Genomic DNA, 18,388 nt, shown 5'->3' with positions numbered 1-18,388 from the left:
AAGGAAGGAAGGAAGGAAGGAAGGAAGGAAGGAGGAAGGAAGGAAGGAAGGAAGGAAGGAAGGGAGGGAGGGCCTTTAAAGTAGTGTTTCCTGTCAAATCAAATGCTTTTTATAGGCTATGTATAGTGGGGGGAAACTAAGGAATAAAGGAAGAGGATGAAGGAGGGAGAGGAGAGAAAAAGAGAGAGAAGAAAAAGAAAGAAAAAGGAATGCTTTTATTTTCTCCAACTGTCAGTTTCAAGACTGTTAAGATGCAGCCTGCTGTCAAATATAGTTTGCAAAAGCCTCCCTGTCCTTCTTACATTCCTTCAACAAGAATACTCTTGATGCATGCGTAGATTATTTTCATAATCTCATCTCAGTAAATTGAGAGCCTACTGTTTTGAGAAGCAAATGTGTATCCAATAAGCTTTTCTTCTTTGGGATCTTATAATCTCAGGTTCAAATACATTTTTTTGGTCAAAGAAAAAAAGTCATTAAAAAAAGAAGAAAATTAAAAGTAATGCCAACCAGTCACGTTAGTGATAGAATGTATGAAATTTTTGCAGAAACCTCCACTGTACATCTTTTCTCTTTTCTGTCCAATGAAACTTTGCCAAGGGAAATTAAAAATCAAACTCCCAGGATCCTGCCCCTGCCTGGAGAAGGCATGTATGTGGACTGTCCTGCTATTGGAGTATTTAATAGTAAAAGAATGTGCACATTCACGTAACTCATAATTAGAAGACAACTACGACTACATTACTTAAAATCGAGCCTTTGTTATCAGCACCAGTTTTAGACAGAAGCTGAGAATCATTTGTGAGCTGTAGCAGACCCAGGCTGTTCAAAGCAATTGCTGTTCAGCATGAAGGCGGCAATGGAGGTCACAGAACAGGTCAGGAGGAAAGATAGTGTATCGATTTCACACCAGGGATAGAGGCAAAGCGAGGGCCCACTGTTGCTGCATGTGATGTATTTCACTTCAGTTTAAGGCACATTTCATTCCAATTCAAGAGGGGGTGGGGAGCAGAGGGCGAGTGGATTTCACACTGAATCGCGATGAATTCTAGACTCATGTATTCCAGTAAATATCTCTTTCCTGACATTAAGTATTTCTTGAGCTAGGTGAATACAATGGAAATTAGGCTTCTACTGGTAGCAAAACAAAACAAACAAAATAACCCTTTAAAAAAGGCAACTATGTCTTCTAAGTTCATTTCTTCTTTTCATTAAAAATGTAACAAGTACAGATACAAGAAAGCATCAAGCCTACATGAGAAAAGGGTTTTAGAGAATAAGCTAATAATAAATATAATGTAAATGTTCTGAATAATATTACTGACCATTCAATGAAAAGGGTCTATGAATAGAAATAACCCTCTCAAAAAAGACCATTGTAGGTCATAGTCAAAGGGGGGAATCTCGAAAGCAATGATGTGACTATGATTGAGCTGCAAAAATCACACGTGGTGCAACCAAGTTGTACATGTTCATACTTTCTCCTGTCTTTGAAAGAAAGCTATATTTAAATAAGATACAGGAAGCAATTTGCACCAAACTCCCCAATGCCTCCAAGTTGTTCTGAGCCAGTTCCAGCAGTCGAATGTTTGTTTTGCCATGCACTAACTCTCCTGACAAATGCCATGCACCAACTCTAACAAAGATGCTTTGTTGCTTGGTCTTGGCTGTGACTCACTATCAGCCTTTGTCCACCTTCAAAAACTCAGATCACTTAGATGAGCAGAGGAAAATAAAACAGCTAGCAGAGTGTTTCCGATCTAAACAACTTGGCTAACAGGAAAATCTTGTTCTCCTTCTTTCCAACTTTAGGAAGCTTAATTTCCAATGTGTATTGCCAGTATTTTATAAAATTGATTCCCAGATCATTAGTGCTGCCAAGGTATCATGGAGAAAGTTTTGTCTGCTTTGGGGAAGTAACAGCGCTATCCCACTTTCTTTTGCTCCTTTCTCTATGATCTACTTTATTTTATTTTTTTAAATGTGGCTAGATCTAATTGTTTCCTGCTTAGGGTTAGTTATATTTTCTCAACTCTTCCAGAGAGTTTAAGTTTAAAAAGTGTGTGGGGGTGAGGCACACTTTAGAAGCCTGCAAACTTATCAGATTTTCTCTCAAAATATTTTTTTGTATTCTCCATCAAATCATGTTTTCTTTAAGCTGTTCCGAGGCATCAATTTTTCTCTCTTCATTTATTTTCCCTTTCTGTTTCTTTTTAAAAACTCTTTCCAACTAAAAGAATGAAAAAGTGTGAAAGTGAAGGAATTTTGATTGGCTTTTGGGGGAATTTCAACCTTTCTTAGAATTCCTTACTTAAAAGCTAAAAATACATCCCCCCCCCTTCTTATTTCTCCCTCTCTCTTCCACTGGGATGAGGGGGCAAGAGAGGAAATATAAAAGAAATGAGGATGTTTGTTCGCTTGTTTGTTAGTTTGGAACCATAAGAGAATGTGACAAGTAAAAAGAAATATGGTGTGAGTAGACAAGTATGGATATGGCATGAAAAGCAAGAGGAAAGGACTGGGACATTCTATTAGTTCACCTCTAAAGCCACCAGTGACCAGTGGCTTTCTCAGTAAAGAGAAGTTGATGACATATATAAGAAAAGGAATTTTCAGAGACCTAAAAGGCAAAAGAGATTTCCATTTAAATTATTTATATAATATAGTTGAGATGCTGTTCATTCCTTCAAATTGTTCCAAGACATCAATACAACTTCTCCATCCCACTCAAGGAAGCTTTTGTGCCACTATGATATATTTCTACGGAATCTTTAACTTTTATAATAGAAATCAATGTTTTTACAAACCACTTGTCTAGGTAGGTTAGTTATTTTGAGAAAAATAGCCAAGGCCCAACCTCCCACCTTACTGCATGATATCAATTTTGTGAGATTCATATAAGTTCAACAATTATTGAATTTACATATATAGCAAGCAAATCACATTTTAAAGTTAATTGAGACATTTAGTCCTCACCCTTCCTCCATATATTACCTATGATTCTGAAAATAACATCATAGAATTATAACTCAGAGATTATCAAGTCGAACATCCTCATTTAAGAAAAGTATTGCCTTTTGATTTTAAATGGTCAAATTTCCAGATTTACCTTTTCCTCACCTCAGAAAGCCTTCATTTTAGCCAAGATGTTTTAAAAGAGTTAGTCAAAACTAACCCACATACTTATTGCCTCTGACAGTATATGTGGCATTATATATAACTATACTCTCATGCCTCTCTAAGAAAAAAAGAGGGAGATGAATTTTTTCATTTCTTCTCCAGGTCCAAGGTTGATCATAATAATGTCATGATATCCAAGTTTCATTTCATTGTTCTTTCAATTTACTGTAGTCATTGCTCCTTCTGTTTTCTTGGTTATGGCTATTTCTCTATGTATCTGTTCAGTATTCAGTGTTTCAATCTAATTTTCTTATTTTATGTATGAGGAAATTTAATCTGAACATTTTGAAATAATTTGCTCAAAGTCATACAGATAAATTAGAAGCAAAACTAGGATTCAAGTCCTGATCTTCCAATGTCATATATTTAGCAAAGATAATATAGCATCAGTATGAATTCTATAAAAATACATATCAAAATTATTTTACTACAAGAATATTTCCAATGCTTTTAAATAAGATATTTTGTGAAAATCACTTTGTAAACCTTAAAGCTCTATACAAATACAAGCCATTGTGGTGATCACATTCTCATCTTTTTTTCAGTAGGAGTGCAGATAGAAATAGTCCTCAGACAAAATGCTACTTAACTATTATTCTTTAATATTTAATTTAACTTAATTTAATTTAATAATAATATTTAATAGTTCCACAGAATATTGCACAGATCAAGAAAATAACTGCATTTTGTAGTTGAATAAAGTATTTCTTAGGATGTGGACTCATCCATTGTCAGCTTACTCAAACATGCCAGCAGTAGACAGGACAATAGGTGAAACCTATATCTATATACCATACTATATGCATATATACTACCTATATCAATATAATTTTATCAATACAGTTTTTCCTTAGCATTATGGATTCTATGTTGAGAAGGAAAGGGATATAAGGTAGGGGAAGATGTTTTATATATATATATATCTCCAGCCTCAGACTTTTACTACCTGTGTGACTGAGCAAGTCACTTAACTTCTTTTTGTTTCAGTTTCCTCAGCTGTAAAATGGGAATCATAATAGCACCTACCTGACAATATTGTTGTGAGGATTAAATTAGATAAGTTTCTAACGTGGTTGGTGTATAATAGATGCTATAAAAATGTTAGTTAATATTAATAATTGCTTTTATTATTTTCATTATGACCAATATGATTTTGCTACTCTGAGGTCTTTTCATTTTGAAAACTTTCTGTTTCATAGAGCTTAGAGTGATATTTTGTGTCTTTGTATGGAAACATCTATGAAACATGCTTTTCTTTAAGCTCCTTTGTGAATCAATGTTATGAATGGGCAATGGTGGATGAAAATTCAGACTATGATCATGGTCCACTCTAGTACCAGTTGATTGGTTGAGGGTTCTGTTTGTAGTATGGAACTTTGTAATCTGTTAGCCCATCTGAGGTAGCTAGCTTCTGATGTATAATTCTAGCCACCAGACATTCTTAAAAATTATTCAGTAGGTATTATGTTTATACAATCTACAGTGATTTTTTACCATTTTCTTACAAAATCTAGATTGATACCTATATCCCGACTCCTTAAGAATCACTATTCTATAATTTCTCATGTCACTGGTCTGTTCCTAAATGGTCATCATAAAGCTCCCTTTTTCCACAAATTCATATGACTCAGACATTTGTACTATTATTTCATGCATTGCTGACTGAGAGTCCAAACAGGGATAACATATCTCAGTTATTTGATAGACCCCATATGCAGGCAAATCACTTTTAGTTACGAATTCAATAAACATGTGTCTGTTATTATCAGCTTCAATTACTATTAGTATTTCTATAGGTTTTTTGACATAATTATTATCCTGTATTCAAAAGAGTATTAGTCTTTCTATATCTGCCCAAAGGTGATGAACCCTGTATTTCATTAATATGGTACAGATTTTTCAAAAGATACTTTCCACCTACATGAACTGATGCAAAGCAAAATAAGCAGAACCACGGGAACATTGTACATAGGAACAGCAATATCATATGTGATCAACTGTGAAAGTCTTAGGTACTCTCAACAAAAAATTGATTCAGGACAGTTCTGAAATACTTATAAGAAAGGATGCTACCCACATCCAGGGAAAAACCTACTGGAGTCATAATGCAGATCAAAACATATTATTTTTCACATTAGCTTATTTATGGTTTTATTTTGGAGTTTTGGTTTTATGTGAGTATTCTATGACAACAATGACCAATATGGAAGTGTGTTTTGCATGATAATACATATATAATTAAGAACAAAATGCTTACTGTCTCTGGGAAGAGAAGAAAGGAGAAATGTATGTTAAAATTGTTATTATATGTAATTGGGGAAAATAAAATAGCTTTAAAAAATAAAGGATACTTTTCAACTCTGTTGTAGCCCATTTTACATCTCTGCAAGTTTACATTAAAAATGATATTATACAAGTGTTAATTGCTTTAAACATGTTCTCGTTTAGCTTTGATTTCTTCATGTTATCAATAAGTGTCTAAATATTTAATCACATAATTTCTTTGATATCTTTATGCTTGATGTGTCTTGCCTGGAGGAGGCCAAGGTATTTTTAGGAATCACCATCATCCACTGCTTCAATATGACCTATGGATTCAAACTTAAGGTTTTCAATCTCTAGCTTTCCTTGGTGCACCATAATGGTTTTACACTTACCCAGTCCTAATGGAATCTTGCTATTACTTCGAAAAGAATTCTAGAAAAAAGGTGTTATTTCATATGTTTTAAAATGTGAAATCTTCTAGCTGGCTATCATCCATGTCAAGTGATTAATAAGATAATGTGGTTCAACTTATTTCCTTAATCTAGAAGTTATACTAAGTTCTATTTAAGTGAGATAATAATGGATTTAAGGATAAGGAGATCCATAATGCATTTATATTGTTGCTGCTGACATTGTCTTTCTTATTATTTTTATTAAATGCAAACAATGAATGAGGGAGTCTACCCAAGTGTACAACACTGAACTCTGTCTTCAGCTCATTGCATGCTTTTTGCTAAAGGTCACAACCATTCTGCAATAATATCCTACTGAGCATTACTAAGCATAACACTTAAAATAAATGAGCAACAGGACTTTCAATTCTGTTCTGCAGTGTCCTTTCCTTCCTTCCCCAGTACTTCTAAAATAGAGAGACATCACAGAGTGTTTTACCTGCTAAATTCAAATCACTTAAACTATCTATTCCTGCATTTCTACCATATTGTCTCTACTATGGTTTATCTATTATCTTACCTTGTTTTAGCTTACAAACCCAATGAAGTCTTTTTTTGAAAGTCAGTAAGGTACAAATATTATACAAGTGAACAAGTGCACATTTACACAGACAGGCCATATTCAAATTATTTCCCCAAAATAACCACTTTAAACAAAGCATATGTGGCATATTTAACAACTTGAATAAACTAAGACACTGAAGATAGGATCTTTGTAAAGCCACATAGCTCATGATTCCAATACTTAACTAGGTCCATATTTTCATTATTTTGGATGTTCCCTCCAACAACACAAAACATAGCTGATCCATGCCTCTCATCCAGTGTAATTCTTATCCATGCCCCTCCCCAAAATAAGCTACCTACTCAATGTGCTTGATTCACAGAAGGGACCTTCAAAACCATCCAGTCCAAATCTATCATCTACAGTAAAGTAAGAGGGCAAGAGATTGAGCATGCCAATGCACATAAGGATATTAAGCATTTAAACCCAGACTGCTGACTTCAGAGTCAATGTTCTTAATCCCTACCATCATAGTGTCTTAAAAGCAGGTATGGATACTATGGCTAAAACTAATTCTGAAACCAAAGAATATTATTGAATTAAATCATTTAAATTGGGTCATAAGGGGGAAAAAGGTTGTAGTTTAGCTGGACAGATAAAGAATTATGCAGAGGAAGCTAATCAACAATGATTCAGACTAATTCAAGTAATGCAACCTAAAAAATGACTTTGAGGAAATTTTTAGTTTTCAAGTGTTAGTCTATTAAAAGAGGCAAAAATCCTCATCTTGGTAACATAAATAGAACTGAGGCATGGGAAATTAGATTCCTTTATTTTTTTTACATATTGTTGGGGAGACACTGTAATCTAGAAGAAAGAATGCTAGAATTAGCATCAGTATACTTGAATTTAAAATCTATTTCTGCTTATTGCTACCCGTTTGATGATAAAGATTAATTTCCTTGTGGGACTCCATTTCCTCATTTATAAAATGAGAGATCTGAACAAGATGATCTCTGAGACTCATTATAGCTTGAAGCCAAGTGTAGATAACTAACTAGATTTATTAATGTGTAATATTCTATAAGCCTCTGTAAAGATGCCTCACACATAGTAGGTACACAATGTTTAGTAAATTGAAACTATCTGGCCCTCTTAGGCTGCTTACACAATGCCAAAACAGTTTAATAAATTCAGCAGAACATATCAATCCTGGCACTTGGATTGGTTGGCAAATGTCTATAAACCCAATAACTGGAGGACTTAGGTTTGGTACTTTATGTTTTCCTTTAAAAAAAAAAAAGCTCAATCTTTAGGACAAATAAAATGACATTCTAAAGACCCAAGTAATAATAATCAAAGAATTACTCTGAAATATTACAAACTAAATCCCCAATATTCCATAATTTACATAAAGAACTTAGGCTATTTTATTGAGATTTTTAATACTAAAAGAATGGAGAAAATAGTATGTAGAGGTTAAAGTGGAATAGTAACATAAGAATAAAAAATTTAAAAATACCTCACAAACCTTTCAAATCATATTTTTAAGATAACTTTTTAAGATCAACAATCTCAAACTAAATTTTTTTTACCTTATAGGGACCATTTTTCTCCACTATAATTTAACTTTTACCCATTTCATATGTAACACAGGAGGAAAGTCACATCTAAATTATAAAAATTCATTTTCAAAAAAGAAAACCAAGACATCAAAAATGTGATTATTTTTACCCAATACAAAGGTCTACCTATAAATTCAAAGAGAGAAAAAAATTCCATAAATAGCATAGCAAGAAAATGAAACGAGTGTTTTTAATATTATAATACTTGGAACTAAGGGTGACTGCCTATTGTCTACAATGGTGATGTCATCTTAAGTTGTAATAAAATGTTATTTATTGATAATAATGTGATCAACCAATCTCTCAATAGCTCTAACTCTAGATCATTTAGAGCTAGATCATTTGGAGGTAGTGGTAAAGAGATTGCTTGAACACGTTACTAATAATAAATTATATTTTATGATATGTTGAGAGAATACCAGTATTGTTTAAAACAGGCAGTCACTATGATAATCTGTTATATCAATATTTATCTAAAGAGAACATAACATGAATATAGGTAGATAGCACATATAACTGAATATTGTCCATGTTAATATATAAGCATTAATACTTATGGTAACCTTTTTTTTTTTTTAACCTATCTCCCAGGTCAAAGAATAAACCATAAAGGAATAAAAATCCCCTCTACTATGTTACCAAAAAATGATCATCTGGCCTTTGCTTGAAGTCACAGTAATTGACTGCCTTAGGAGAAAATCTATTCTACTTTTGGGCAGCTCTAAAAGACACTACATTTCTCCTTCCATCAATCTGAAATCTATCTCTGAAGCTTTCAGTATCTGCTACTTGGTCTATGCTCTAGAGCCAGAATGAGTCTAATTTTCCCACCATGTGACTGCCTTCAAAATGCATGGAGATGGCTATTGATATATAGTCCTCCTAAGTCTTATCTTCTCCAGTCTAAATAACCCCAGTTCCTTCAACAGAGAAATCAATCAACAAACATTTTAAAGCATTTAATAATATATTTTTTTCTTTAAACCTCTCCCTTCTGTCTTACAATCAATTCTAAGTATTGGTTCCATGGCAGAAGAGAGGTAAGGGTTAAGCCATTTGGGTTAAGTGACTTGTCCAGAGTCACATAGCTAGGAAGTGTCTATGAATCTATGAATCAATTGGAACCCATAAGCTCCCATCTCCAAGCCTGGCTCTTTATCTACTGAGTCATCTAGCTACTCCAAGTACTTAATAAATTAAAGGTCCTATGCTATATACTAGGATACAAAGACAAAATGAAATAGCTTCTACATTCTATTAGTGGAGGAAAAAATATACATATATGATTATCTATTAAGTTCTAGTAGTAATGATAGTGGTAATAGTAATAGCATTTACATAGTGTTTTAAGATTTGAAAAGAGCTTTCCATATGTTTACTTATTTGAACCTCACAAAAACCCTGTGATGTAGGATCTAATATGATCCCCTCTTTATAAATAAACTAAGGCACATAGAGTACTCCAACTCCAAGTTGAGGACAAAAGGTAGATTCTTTGGGGATGGGGAGCGTATGGAAGGAAAGAAATAGGATTCCTGGGAATCTGCTACACCTCACAACTCTTAATCCTAGTAATGCTTCCTGGATGGCAGGTGGGAATGGGGCTGAAGAATTAGCAAATTTTGCAGAGACCCCTAACTCTATGAGACTTGAGGAAGTGATTAATATATTTCCTTAAAAGGTGTGAGCGGGGAACCATTTGCCTCTCCTAAGTTGGACTAACGGAAGCAGGCCTCGTATGGTATTGTAGAGGAACTCCTAATACCATCATTGCTGACACCTTCCTTCAGAGTTTCTCTAGTCTTCAGAGTGTGATTAAACAAGATATCAAAATTATATAAAAGCCTGATTTGGGGGAAATGTGCCCTTTATTTAAAGAAATATAGTATGTGACTTAAGATAATTTCTACTATTGGATTGTTGTCATTAGTAAAATAAACAAATAGGCTGAAAAGAGAGTTCATCTAGCAATTTTCTCATCACCAATAGACATTAGCTGGTTCACAAACTCTACATTTAGGATATAGATATATATGCATATATATGTATATATATATACATATTTCTGTAGGTATACATACAGTGAGAAACTCAGAAATCCAACTAATTTGTCTTCATAACACTATACACACACACACACACACACACACACACACACACACACACACACACACACACACACATATATATAGCAGATAGCCTATCCTCATAGCCTTACAATACATGCATACATATACATATACACATACATTTCTATCTTCATATACACATATATTCTGCCTGTCTGAGATTCATTCAATAAGGGAGGCATGGCACTTTCCTTGTAGGTATGTGATAAATTCCAAATTCCCGTTAATTGCTTCCTTATGGACCTGGCAATGTTTTACTTATAACAAATAAGCCTTAGGAGGAATATGCTGGAATATAGATATGTATATGTATGCTTTATAGCTACATATGCACATAAGTATGTCCTGACTGAATCTTTCACTTTTCATTCAAATGTTCTGGTATCTGGCATCAAATAGACAGACCAAGCCTTTACAAATTATGCATCTTATGTGAATCTACTGTTTGTCCCCATGGAGGTATTACATTAACTTAGAGGGATTTGGTCAGTCAGAGGGCTGTTCCTTTGAGTCTGAATTTAAAGTTGATGTCATTGAAAGTTCTAATTCTAAAATGCCCTATGTACATAATAAAGATGGGCAGGATAAAATTAGTTCTTTGGCTTCTAATTAAATTGGTAGCTCCACAAAGTCATTATTTGCATGGATTTCANTTATTGCTTTAGGAGATTACTGGATGATAAAATTGGAGCTAATGGGTACCTCAGAAGCAAATCCTCTCATTTTACACATAAGAAACTGAATCTTAAGAGAGATTAAGTGACAGGAAACTAGAAGTCACATGCATGACAACTAGGAAGCAAGATGTCACAGTGGAGGGTTCTGGATCTGAGGATAGTAAATATCTGAGTTCAAATTCAACCTTAGAAACAAAGGCATATCACTTAACTTCTGTCTACCTGTTTTCTCAATTATAAAATAGTGATAAAATAGTACCTTCTTCCCAGGGTGGCAGAAATAATCAAATAAGATAATATATTTGGTACATCTTTTTTTTTTTAAACTCTTACTATCTGCCTTGAAATAGATAGTAGGTATCAGTTCCAAGGCCAGAGAGAGGCAAGGATTTGGCAATGGAGGTTAAGTGACTTGCCTAGGGACACACAGCTAGGAAGTATCTGAAGCCAGATTTGAGAACCTCCAATCTCTAGGTTTTGCTCTCTATCCATTGAGCCATCTAATTGACCCACCTTGCAAATTTTAAACTAGCTATTATTATTTTTTAATTACTAAATTTTATGTCACACAAGTAGCATCAGATTGCAACTAGAACCCAGGTCCTCTGAATCCAGAGCCTCTATTTTCTGTATCATTAAAGAATATATAATCTAAGCCCTGAGGGCACTTATAGTTTAATTCAGTAAGCATTTATGACACACCTACTGAGTGATATTCATTATACTATGGACTGGGTATACATAAATAAAAATGAAATGATTCCTATCCTCAAGCAGCTTACATTCATAGTGGGGAAAACATGAACACAGATAATAAAATAGAAGATAAAGACAAAGTAACTGTGCAGGTATGGCTAATAACTGTTAGAATGTATTAGATACAAATTCAAATAAATATAATTCATAATTTATCCTGTTTAATACTTGAGAAAAGTGCAAACTAAAATATTATCTGAGGTCTGACTAGGAGGATTATTATGGATAAGGGAGATCAGGGTAAGTCTTATGAAACAATTTGTATCTAAGTTACACATAGGAAAGACTTATGGAATTCAACAGGTGAAGAGGGAAAGGGAAGATATTCCGAGCATGAGGACAGTGTGATCAAAGCTACAGAAGCAGGAGAATACAGAGCATGTCCATGGGAGAGATAATAGTAATAAATTAGACTGTAAAGGCAGAAAAGCAACAAATTGTGGAAAGCCTTGAATGTCAGGCAAAGATGAGATTAACTTTATTCTTCATGTAATAGGAAGGCATTGAAGATTTTTGAAAATATTAAAGATGTTTCCAGATCTAAACATAATCATCTTCTCTTCACATAACATATGGCATGTTTTGTTTTGGTTTTCCCCCTAATTGTGTTGATTTTGTGCTCATCTAGGAATACTCTATCCTCTTGCTGAGATGGATCCAGTGATCATAACCTCATTGGCAATGTATGCTAAGTAAGCTACCCATTCCCAAGCATTTATTTGTTTACCTAACAAAAAACAGTTCTTATTAAGGAGAATCCCTATCCCACATCCTTCTTCCGAAAATACACCAGGCTATATCTCGTATGCTAAACACTCCCATGTAAAGGTATCAAAGGTATATTTCTTGCCCTCTTCTCTTGCTATACTGTACATATACACCTCAGAATACACACACACACATACAACCACACCTTTAAACATTATTAAAAAGCTGCTTTTCTCCAGTGTGTGAAGCAGCTGTTTGCATATGTGTATCTTGTTGTCCAGAGTGACAGCTGTATTTTTGCCTGTTTTGACATTGAGTCTGATCTGGGTGAATAGCTCATATCCATTAAAGTGCTATTACAACACGCAACGACTGCCAGGCTACTTCCTGATCAATTTTAAAAGCCAGCTAGCTGTCATCATCTAATCGCAACAGCAAAAAACAAATCTTGGGGGAATAAAACAAGATTTTTAAAACATTTTAAAAAGCAGCGTATTAAATCTCAACCCTCCAAACTATTCAAATAAGAATTATATGCTGCAGAAATGGTGAGGTGGAAATAATGTTTTCTGCATCCTGAAAACCCTCATCCTTGCATATTGGCAAGCAGTCTAAAATACTCCTTAAATTTACCATTTCAACAATCGCTGGGTTTGAACTCTTGCCATTATATAACTTAATAAGGCAGCACTGAAAACAATCACCACAGAGTGTGATTGTGCTCACCATTAAATTTAGTTCTATAAAATTTAAGACTGAATTCAATCATCTTTCCGTCTTTGCTTCAATGGTTGAAGCCTAAATGTGTAGGTTTACTCTTTGCACCTCTCAACAGCCAGATGATACGCATATTTTTGAAGCTGTGCTTCAGATTTGCATTTTTAAAGGCATATTTGAAGGATGCTATAATTCATTTAAGGCGGATAAGAAAGACCACTAGCATCGGAGGCATGACATGGAAACTAAGGCACCATTTAGGGGATTCTGAAACCAAGTGGTGTTTTTACTACCATGACATAGTTGCAGTCAATAAGAACTTCATGTATATATTGCATATTTCATTTGAAATCTGAAGAGTTAAAAAAACACAAACTGGTTTCTTCAATGTGAAAAATCTCAGTTCTCTTTAGTAATACACCTGTCATATCATCATCAGCTAAAACTGTAAGCTCCATTATGACAGAATCTGTACCACCATATCTTTGAATCTCCCAACAACAGTACCTGGTATAGTACACAATGTGAATGCTTGATAAATGACACTTACATTAATTAATACATAGTTTGGAACTATCTTCTTATGCTGGTGTGTGTGTGTGTGTGTGTGTGTGTGTGTGTGTGATATCAGCAGTTAGGAGGCTCCATGGTTCAAAAGCCAGACCTAGAGATAGGAGGTCTTGGGTTCAAGTTTGGCCTCAGACTTTCTTACCTTGGGTAAGTCACTTAACCCCCACTGCCTGTCCCTTACAGTTCTTCTGCTTTGGAACCAAGACACAGTATTGATTCTAAAACAAAGGTAAGGGTTTTAAAAAATATATACACATAAACATATACAGTATCTCCATCTCTTCTCTGAGGTCACTCTTCTAATCCTTTTTAAATTCCTAGTGTGCCCATTTTTCAGTGTTGACTTGAAGAATTAGTAGAACAAGTAATTTCTTCAAGGATCCTGGACCAGAGTGATAGTGGTAGAGAATCAGGAATAAGAAAACCACTACAATAGAAGTGAAACCACCAACCTTGTCATCTCATTCCACAGATCAAAAGTGACAAACAAGATATCTGGGTGAGGCAAGGAAAGATGATTTCAAGGGAAAAGGCTCCTTGTTAAGAAAACCTATTGTTGAGAAACTGGGTTGATCCAATAATTCTACATTTATGGAGAAAAGGAGTCATCATTAGCATCAGGAAGACCTAGTTTCAGGCCCTGCCTTTGGCTGACATACTGGCTATGTGACCATGGACAAGTCATGTAACATTTCAGGTCTTCCATCCCTCAAATAACTGTTTAAATCTCACTTACAGAGTGGACACCAATCTGCATGAGTAGAAGGAGTGCATTCATTAGGAGTAATCAATGCTACTGAAATCTAAGGTGCATTTCATAGACCTCCTTACCCCACTTCCTCCATAAACTTCTCAAGTAACTAAATCCAATTGAAAAAGCTATATACAGGGCAGCTGGGTAGCTCAGTGGAGTGAGAGTCAGGCCTAGAGACAGGAGGTCCTAGGTTCAAACCCGGCCTCAGCCACTTCCCAGCTGTGTGACCCTGGGCAAGTCACTTGACCCCCATTGCCCACCCTTACCAATCTTCCACCTATGAGACTATACACCGAAGTACAAGGGTTTAAAAAAAAAAAGCTATATACACCTGGACTAGTGGCTTCATAAGAGGATAGAAGTCACACCAGATGAAATAACACACATTAATTCTTAAAGCACTATACAAATACAACTTATTTTTATTGTTGCCATTTGTTACATCTAGCGCTATCTACTTCCAATATATTGAACTCTGAAATTCTGGTTCTCTGAATAGGATACTCTCTTCCTGTTCCCTTACTCCTTCTAAATCCATTTTAAAAACTAGCTTCTTCAGAGCAATGAATGACACCTTTGAGCATGTTATCCCCAATTAACAATGTAGTTCATTCTTCTATATTATTAGATATCTTGCTAAATGGCAAATAAGTAATGATTTAAAAATAAAGGAAAAATTTTGAAGTGGATTAGAAGAGAGTGAAAATTGGTCATTTAATAAGGAAAGCATGCATTCTAATTGCTGTAGACCTTACTAATGTTGCTTTTCTCCACCACCACCCTCCAAAAAAGGAGGAACTAATAAAAATAAAATTAATAAAAATACATGGGGTTTAATAAAAATAAAATTAATTACATGCTGATGAGATGCAGTCCAGAAGAGAAAGAGGAAAAGAGCCCATCTGTTTAGTTAAAGGTAGATTTAACTATAAACTTTTAGCTATTACCTCCTAGCTAACTTATACTTAGTTGTTTCTGATTTATTTTTTTCCTTCACACTAGCATCAAAAAAGAAATACTGTGATATAATGTAATAATCAAGAAAACCTAATGGCAAGGGATTTTTAAAAAGAATATTAATAGATCACAAAATTATCAATGGCACCCATAGTCTGGGAATATGTGTAGTCTAAACACATTGGTATAGCTAGGGGATAGTAGAAGCTTTACTCAAAAACAAAACAAAGAACTCAAAATAACATTAACAAAAGAGTCTCTAGGTGACAGAGCTATGGGAAATATTTCCATATCTGGTGAATTTCATGTTATTTATCAAGAAAAAGCTCACATTTACAGAGTACAAAACCATTTTCCTGTATCTCACAGAGAGAGGCAAAGGCATACAACAAGCAACCAAGAAAAAAGTAGAGAACCCAAAGGGTAAAATATGTAATAGGTCAAGGGAAGAGCCAGAGAGCTGTAGCCTAGTAAACTCTAACTTTATAAAAGAATAAGTGATCTATTACAGCAAAGTCTTTAATAGCAAAAAACAGGCCTATAGCTCATTTGAAAGCTATTCACTATTTATGTGGTTTGCAAATACATGCAAGTATGTGTGCACATATGTTTATGTATGGTGTATGTGTGTGTGTGTTTGCCTTTATAGTATTCTATGAATAAGAAGTAAAGATAAGGATATGATCAAGGATGAATATTTGTGTCAACTTTTTTTCCCCTGAATTGTAGTCCCCTGACCTCCAGTCTCAAGTACATTGCTTCTTCAAATTCTACTCTCTCATTCAAATTCACATATTAAGAAATAGCAAAAGAAGGGAGAGATATGTAACAGAACCATCTATGAATGAATGTTAATTATATACTAGTGAGAAATGGATTGGTTAAAGAGTACAAACATATCATATTAATTTTTATTTCCAGTACTTGAATTCTGGAATTTTGTTTTTTTAATCATAAACGTTACCAGCTCTCCAATTCCTTTATTCCTATGAAATGGCATTAGATATTCCTTCTGGTCTCCTTTCACTTTGTTTTCTCATTGTTCCGTAGTTTCAGTTGTGTCTGACTCGTTGTGACCCCATTTGGGGTTTTCTTAGCAAAGATACTGGAGTAGTTTGCCATTTCCTTCTCCAGCTCATTTTACAGATAAGGAACTGGGGCAAACCCAAGGTCACATAGCCAGTAAGGGTCTGAGGCTAGATTTGAACTCAGGAAGATGAATCTTCCTGGATTCAGAACCAGCATGCTCTTCACTCTGCCACCTATCTGCCTTTCCTTTTACTTAGCCACTCCCTATTTTCCTAGTTATTACCCAAATGTGTCTTCACTTACCTCCCTACCCATCTTGATTAGCCATTTCAGCAATGTATTTGCCTTCCTCCCAAGAATCTTTTGACCCCTTCAATACTCCTCCACCCTGTGCAATGCCTCTCCAATTCTTCTCTGTCTTTGTGTCAGCCTGAAATACACTAGCAAATGTCATAATTGCACTGTTAGCCTGCTATAAATTCATGCTGTCTTAACTTTTAGCTAAGCTGCTCAAAATCTTTTTTATTTATCTCTTATCAATACCTCATATTCCCCACATTGAATTTCCCAAAGAGATAACAATCATTTCTTCTTTTCCTGAGTTAGCATGTAAATTCCTTCAATTCCTCATCTTGATACTGCCAAATATTTCATCCCTACATCCATTCTTTCTTCCTTTCTTACTATCTTGAAGGAAAATGTCTTTCCTTGTCAAAGTTAACTTCTTCACCTGCGACTTCGATTCCAGATTGTTCTTTCATCTTCAGGACTTTTTTTTCAGTTATGCACATAACTCTAAAATTTCCCCTTCTACTAGCTCATTCTCTTCTATTTACATGTTCAGGCTCCTTTATTTTTTATTCTTCCTGTGAGTTTTTACTCTTACTACTATTCTCTCTCTCTCGTATCTTCATTGCTAAACTTCACAGAATTTCATAGCACTTGCAAATGGAAGGGTCCTTAATACTCTAAAGAGCATTCAAAACTCCTTGCTCCAACTTCCTCATCTCCACTAGTCACTGACTAAAATTATCTGTTGTCCCCATTGTTTTAATATAACTGCTCTCTCAAAGATCATCAATGGACTACTAAGTGATGAATAATTTGACCTTTTTTCTCAAGCCTAATCCTCTTTGATCCCAAGGATGTATTTGATGCTATTATTACACCCTTTCTTTATGAATGTTCTCTCCTCCCCTGGCTTCCATGACATGGTTTTCTTCTAGGACTCATTTTGACACACACACACACACACACACACACACACACACACACACACACACATCCCTACTCCTGTTCCCCATATGTAGACATCTCTCAAAGCTACATCCTCAATAATTTTCTCTCTTTTGAATATTTCTTCCACTATTTTTACTTTAACTTCCATCTATATTTGAATAACTCCCAACTGTCTTTCTCCAGTTCTCTGGTCTCTACTTTCTGACTTTTTTCTTCATACCACAATCTTATCACTTTCACTAAACATCAACTTTAATGGCTGGCTATTTTTTATCAAATGAACTCTATATTTCTAAACTTGGTAAACAAAACCCAAACCTCACTTTTCACCACCTCTCCCGGTTGTCTTGCTATCTTTTTTCTCATCATTCCCTTTATGAGAATCCAATCTTTTTTTTTTCTCTTTCAATCTCTACCAATAGAAATCCTATACATCCTTTAAGGTTAAGTGCTGTTGCTGCCTCCTTTATCTAGACTTCTTAAATTAAAAAGATACACGTGCCTCTTCTTTAAACTTTCATCACAATTTTTACCTTTCCTATTTGCTTTTCCTATGTGCATATATATCTTATTCTCCTACTAGGCTATAAGGTGCTTGAAGTCAAGGGCTAATTCTCATATATCTTTGTTATCTACCTTAGAGCATAATATCACATCTTGAACACAGAGTAAGTGTTTAAAAATATCTATTAAATATAATTACCTTTATTTCAATAAATAATTATAAAATTAAGTAGTTCATACATTCCCAAATACATACAATGCTATCTATGAATATTAACAAAAAGAATATAAAACCAACTAAAACTAATCTAGACTGAAAAT

General features: G+C 34.5%; 1 protein-coding gene across 1 annotated transcript in view; it reads right to left on the bottom strand.

The window, feature by feature from the left end:
- The window catches only part of NPAS3 (neuronal PAS domain protein 3), a 1,019,383-nt gene extending 1,002,605 nt beyond the window's left edge, over positions 1–16,778 (bottom strand). The window contains exon 1 of the mRNA XM_044660006.1: positions 16,636–16,778. Within this exon, the coding sequence (XP_044515941.1) occupies positions 16,636–16,778 (143 nt within the window). The remainder of the gene's footprint in view (positions 1–16,635) is intronic.
- Between the last annotated feature and the right edge of the window lie 1,610 nt (positions 16,779–18,388).

Source organism: Gracilinanus agilis, chromosome 2, assembly GCF_016433145.1.
Source record: "Gracilinanus agilis isolate LMUSP501 chromosome 2, AgileGrace, whole genome shotgun sequence".
Taxonomy (NCBI): Eukaryota; Metazoa; Chordata; class Mammalia; order Didelphimorphia; family Didelphidae; genus Gracilinanus; species Gracilinanus agilis.
This window is presented reverse-complemented; position numbering and strand designations above follow the sequence as displayed.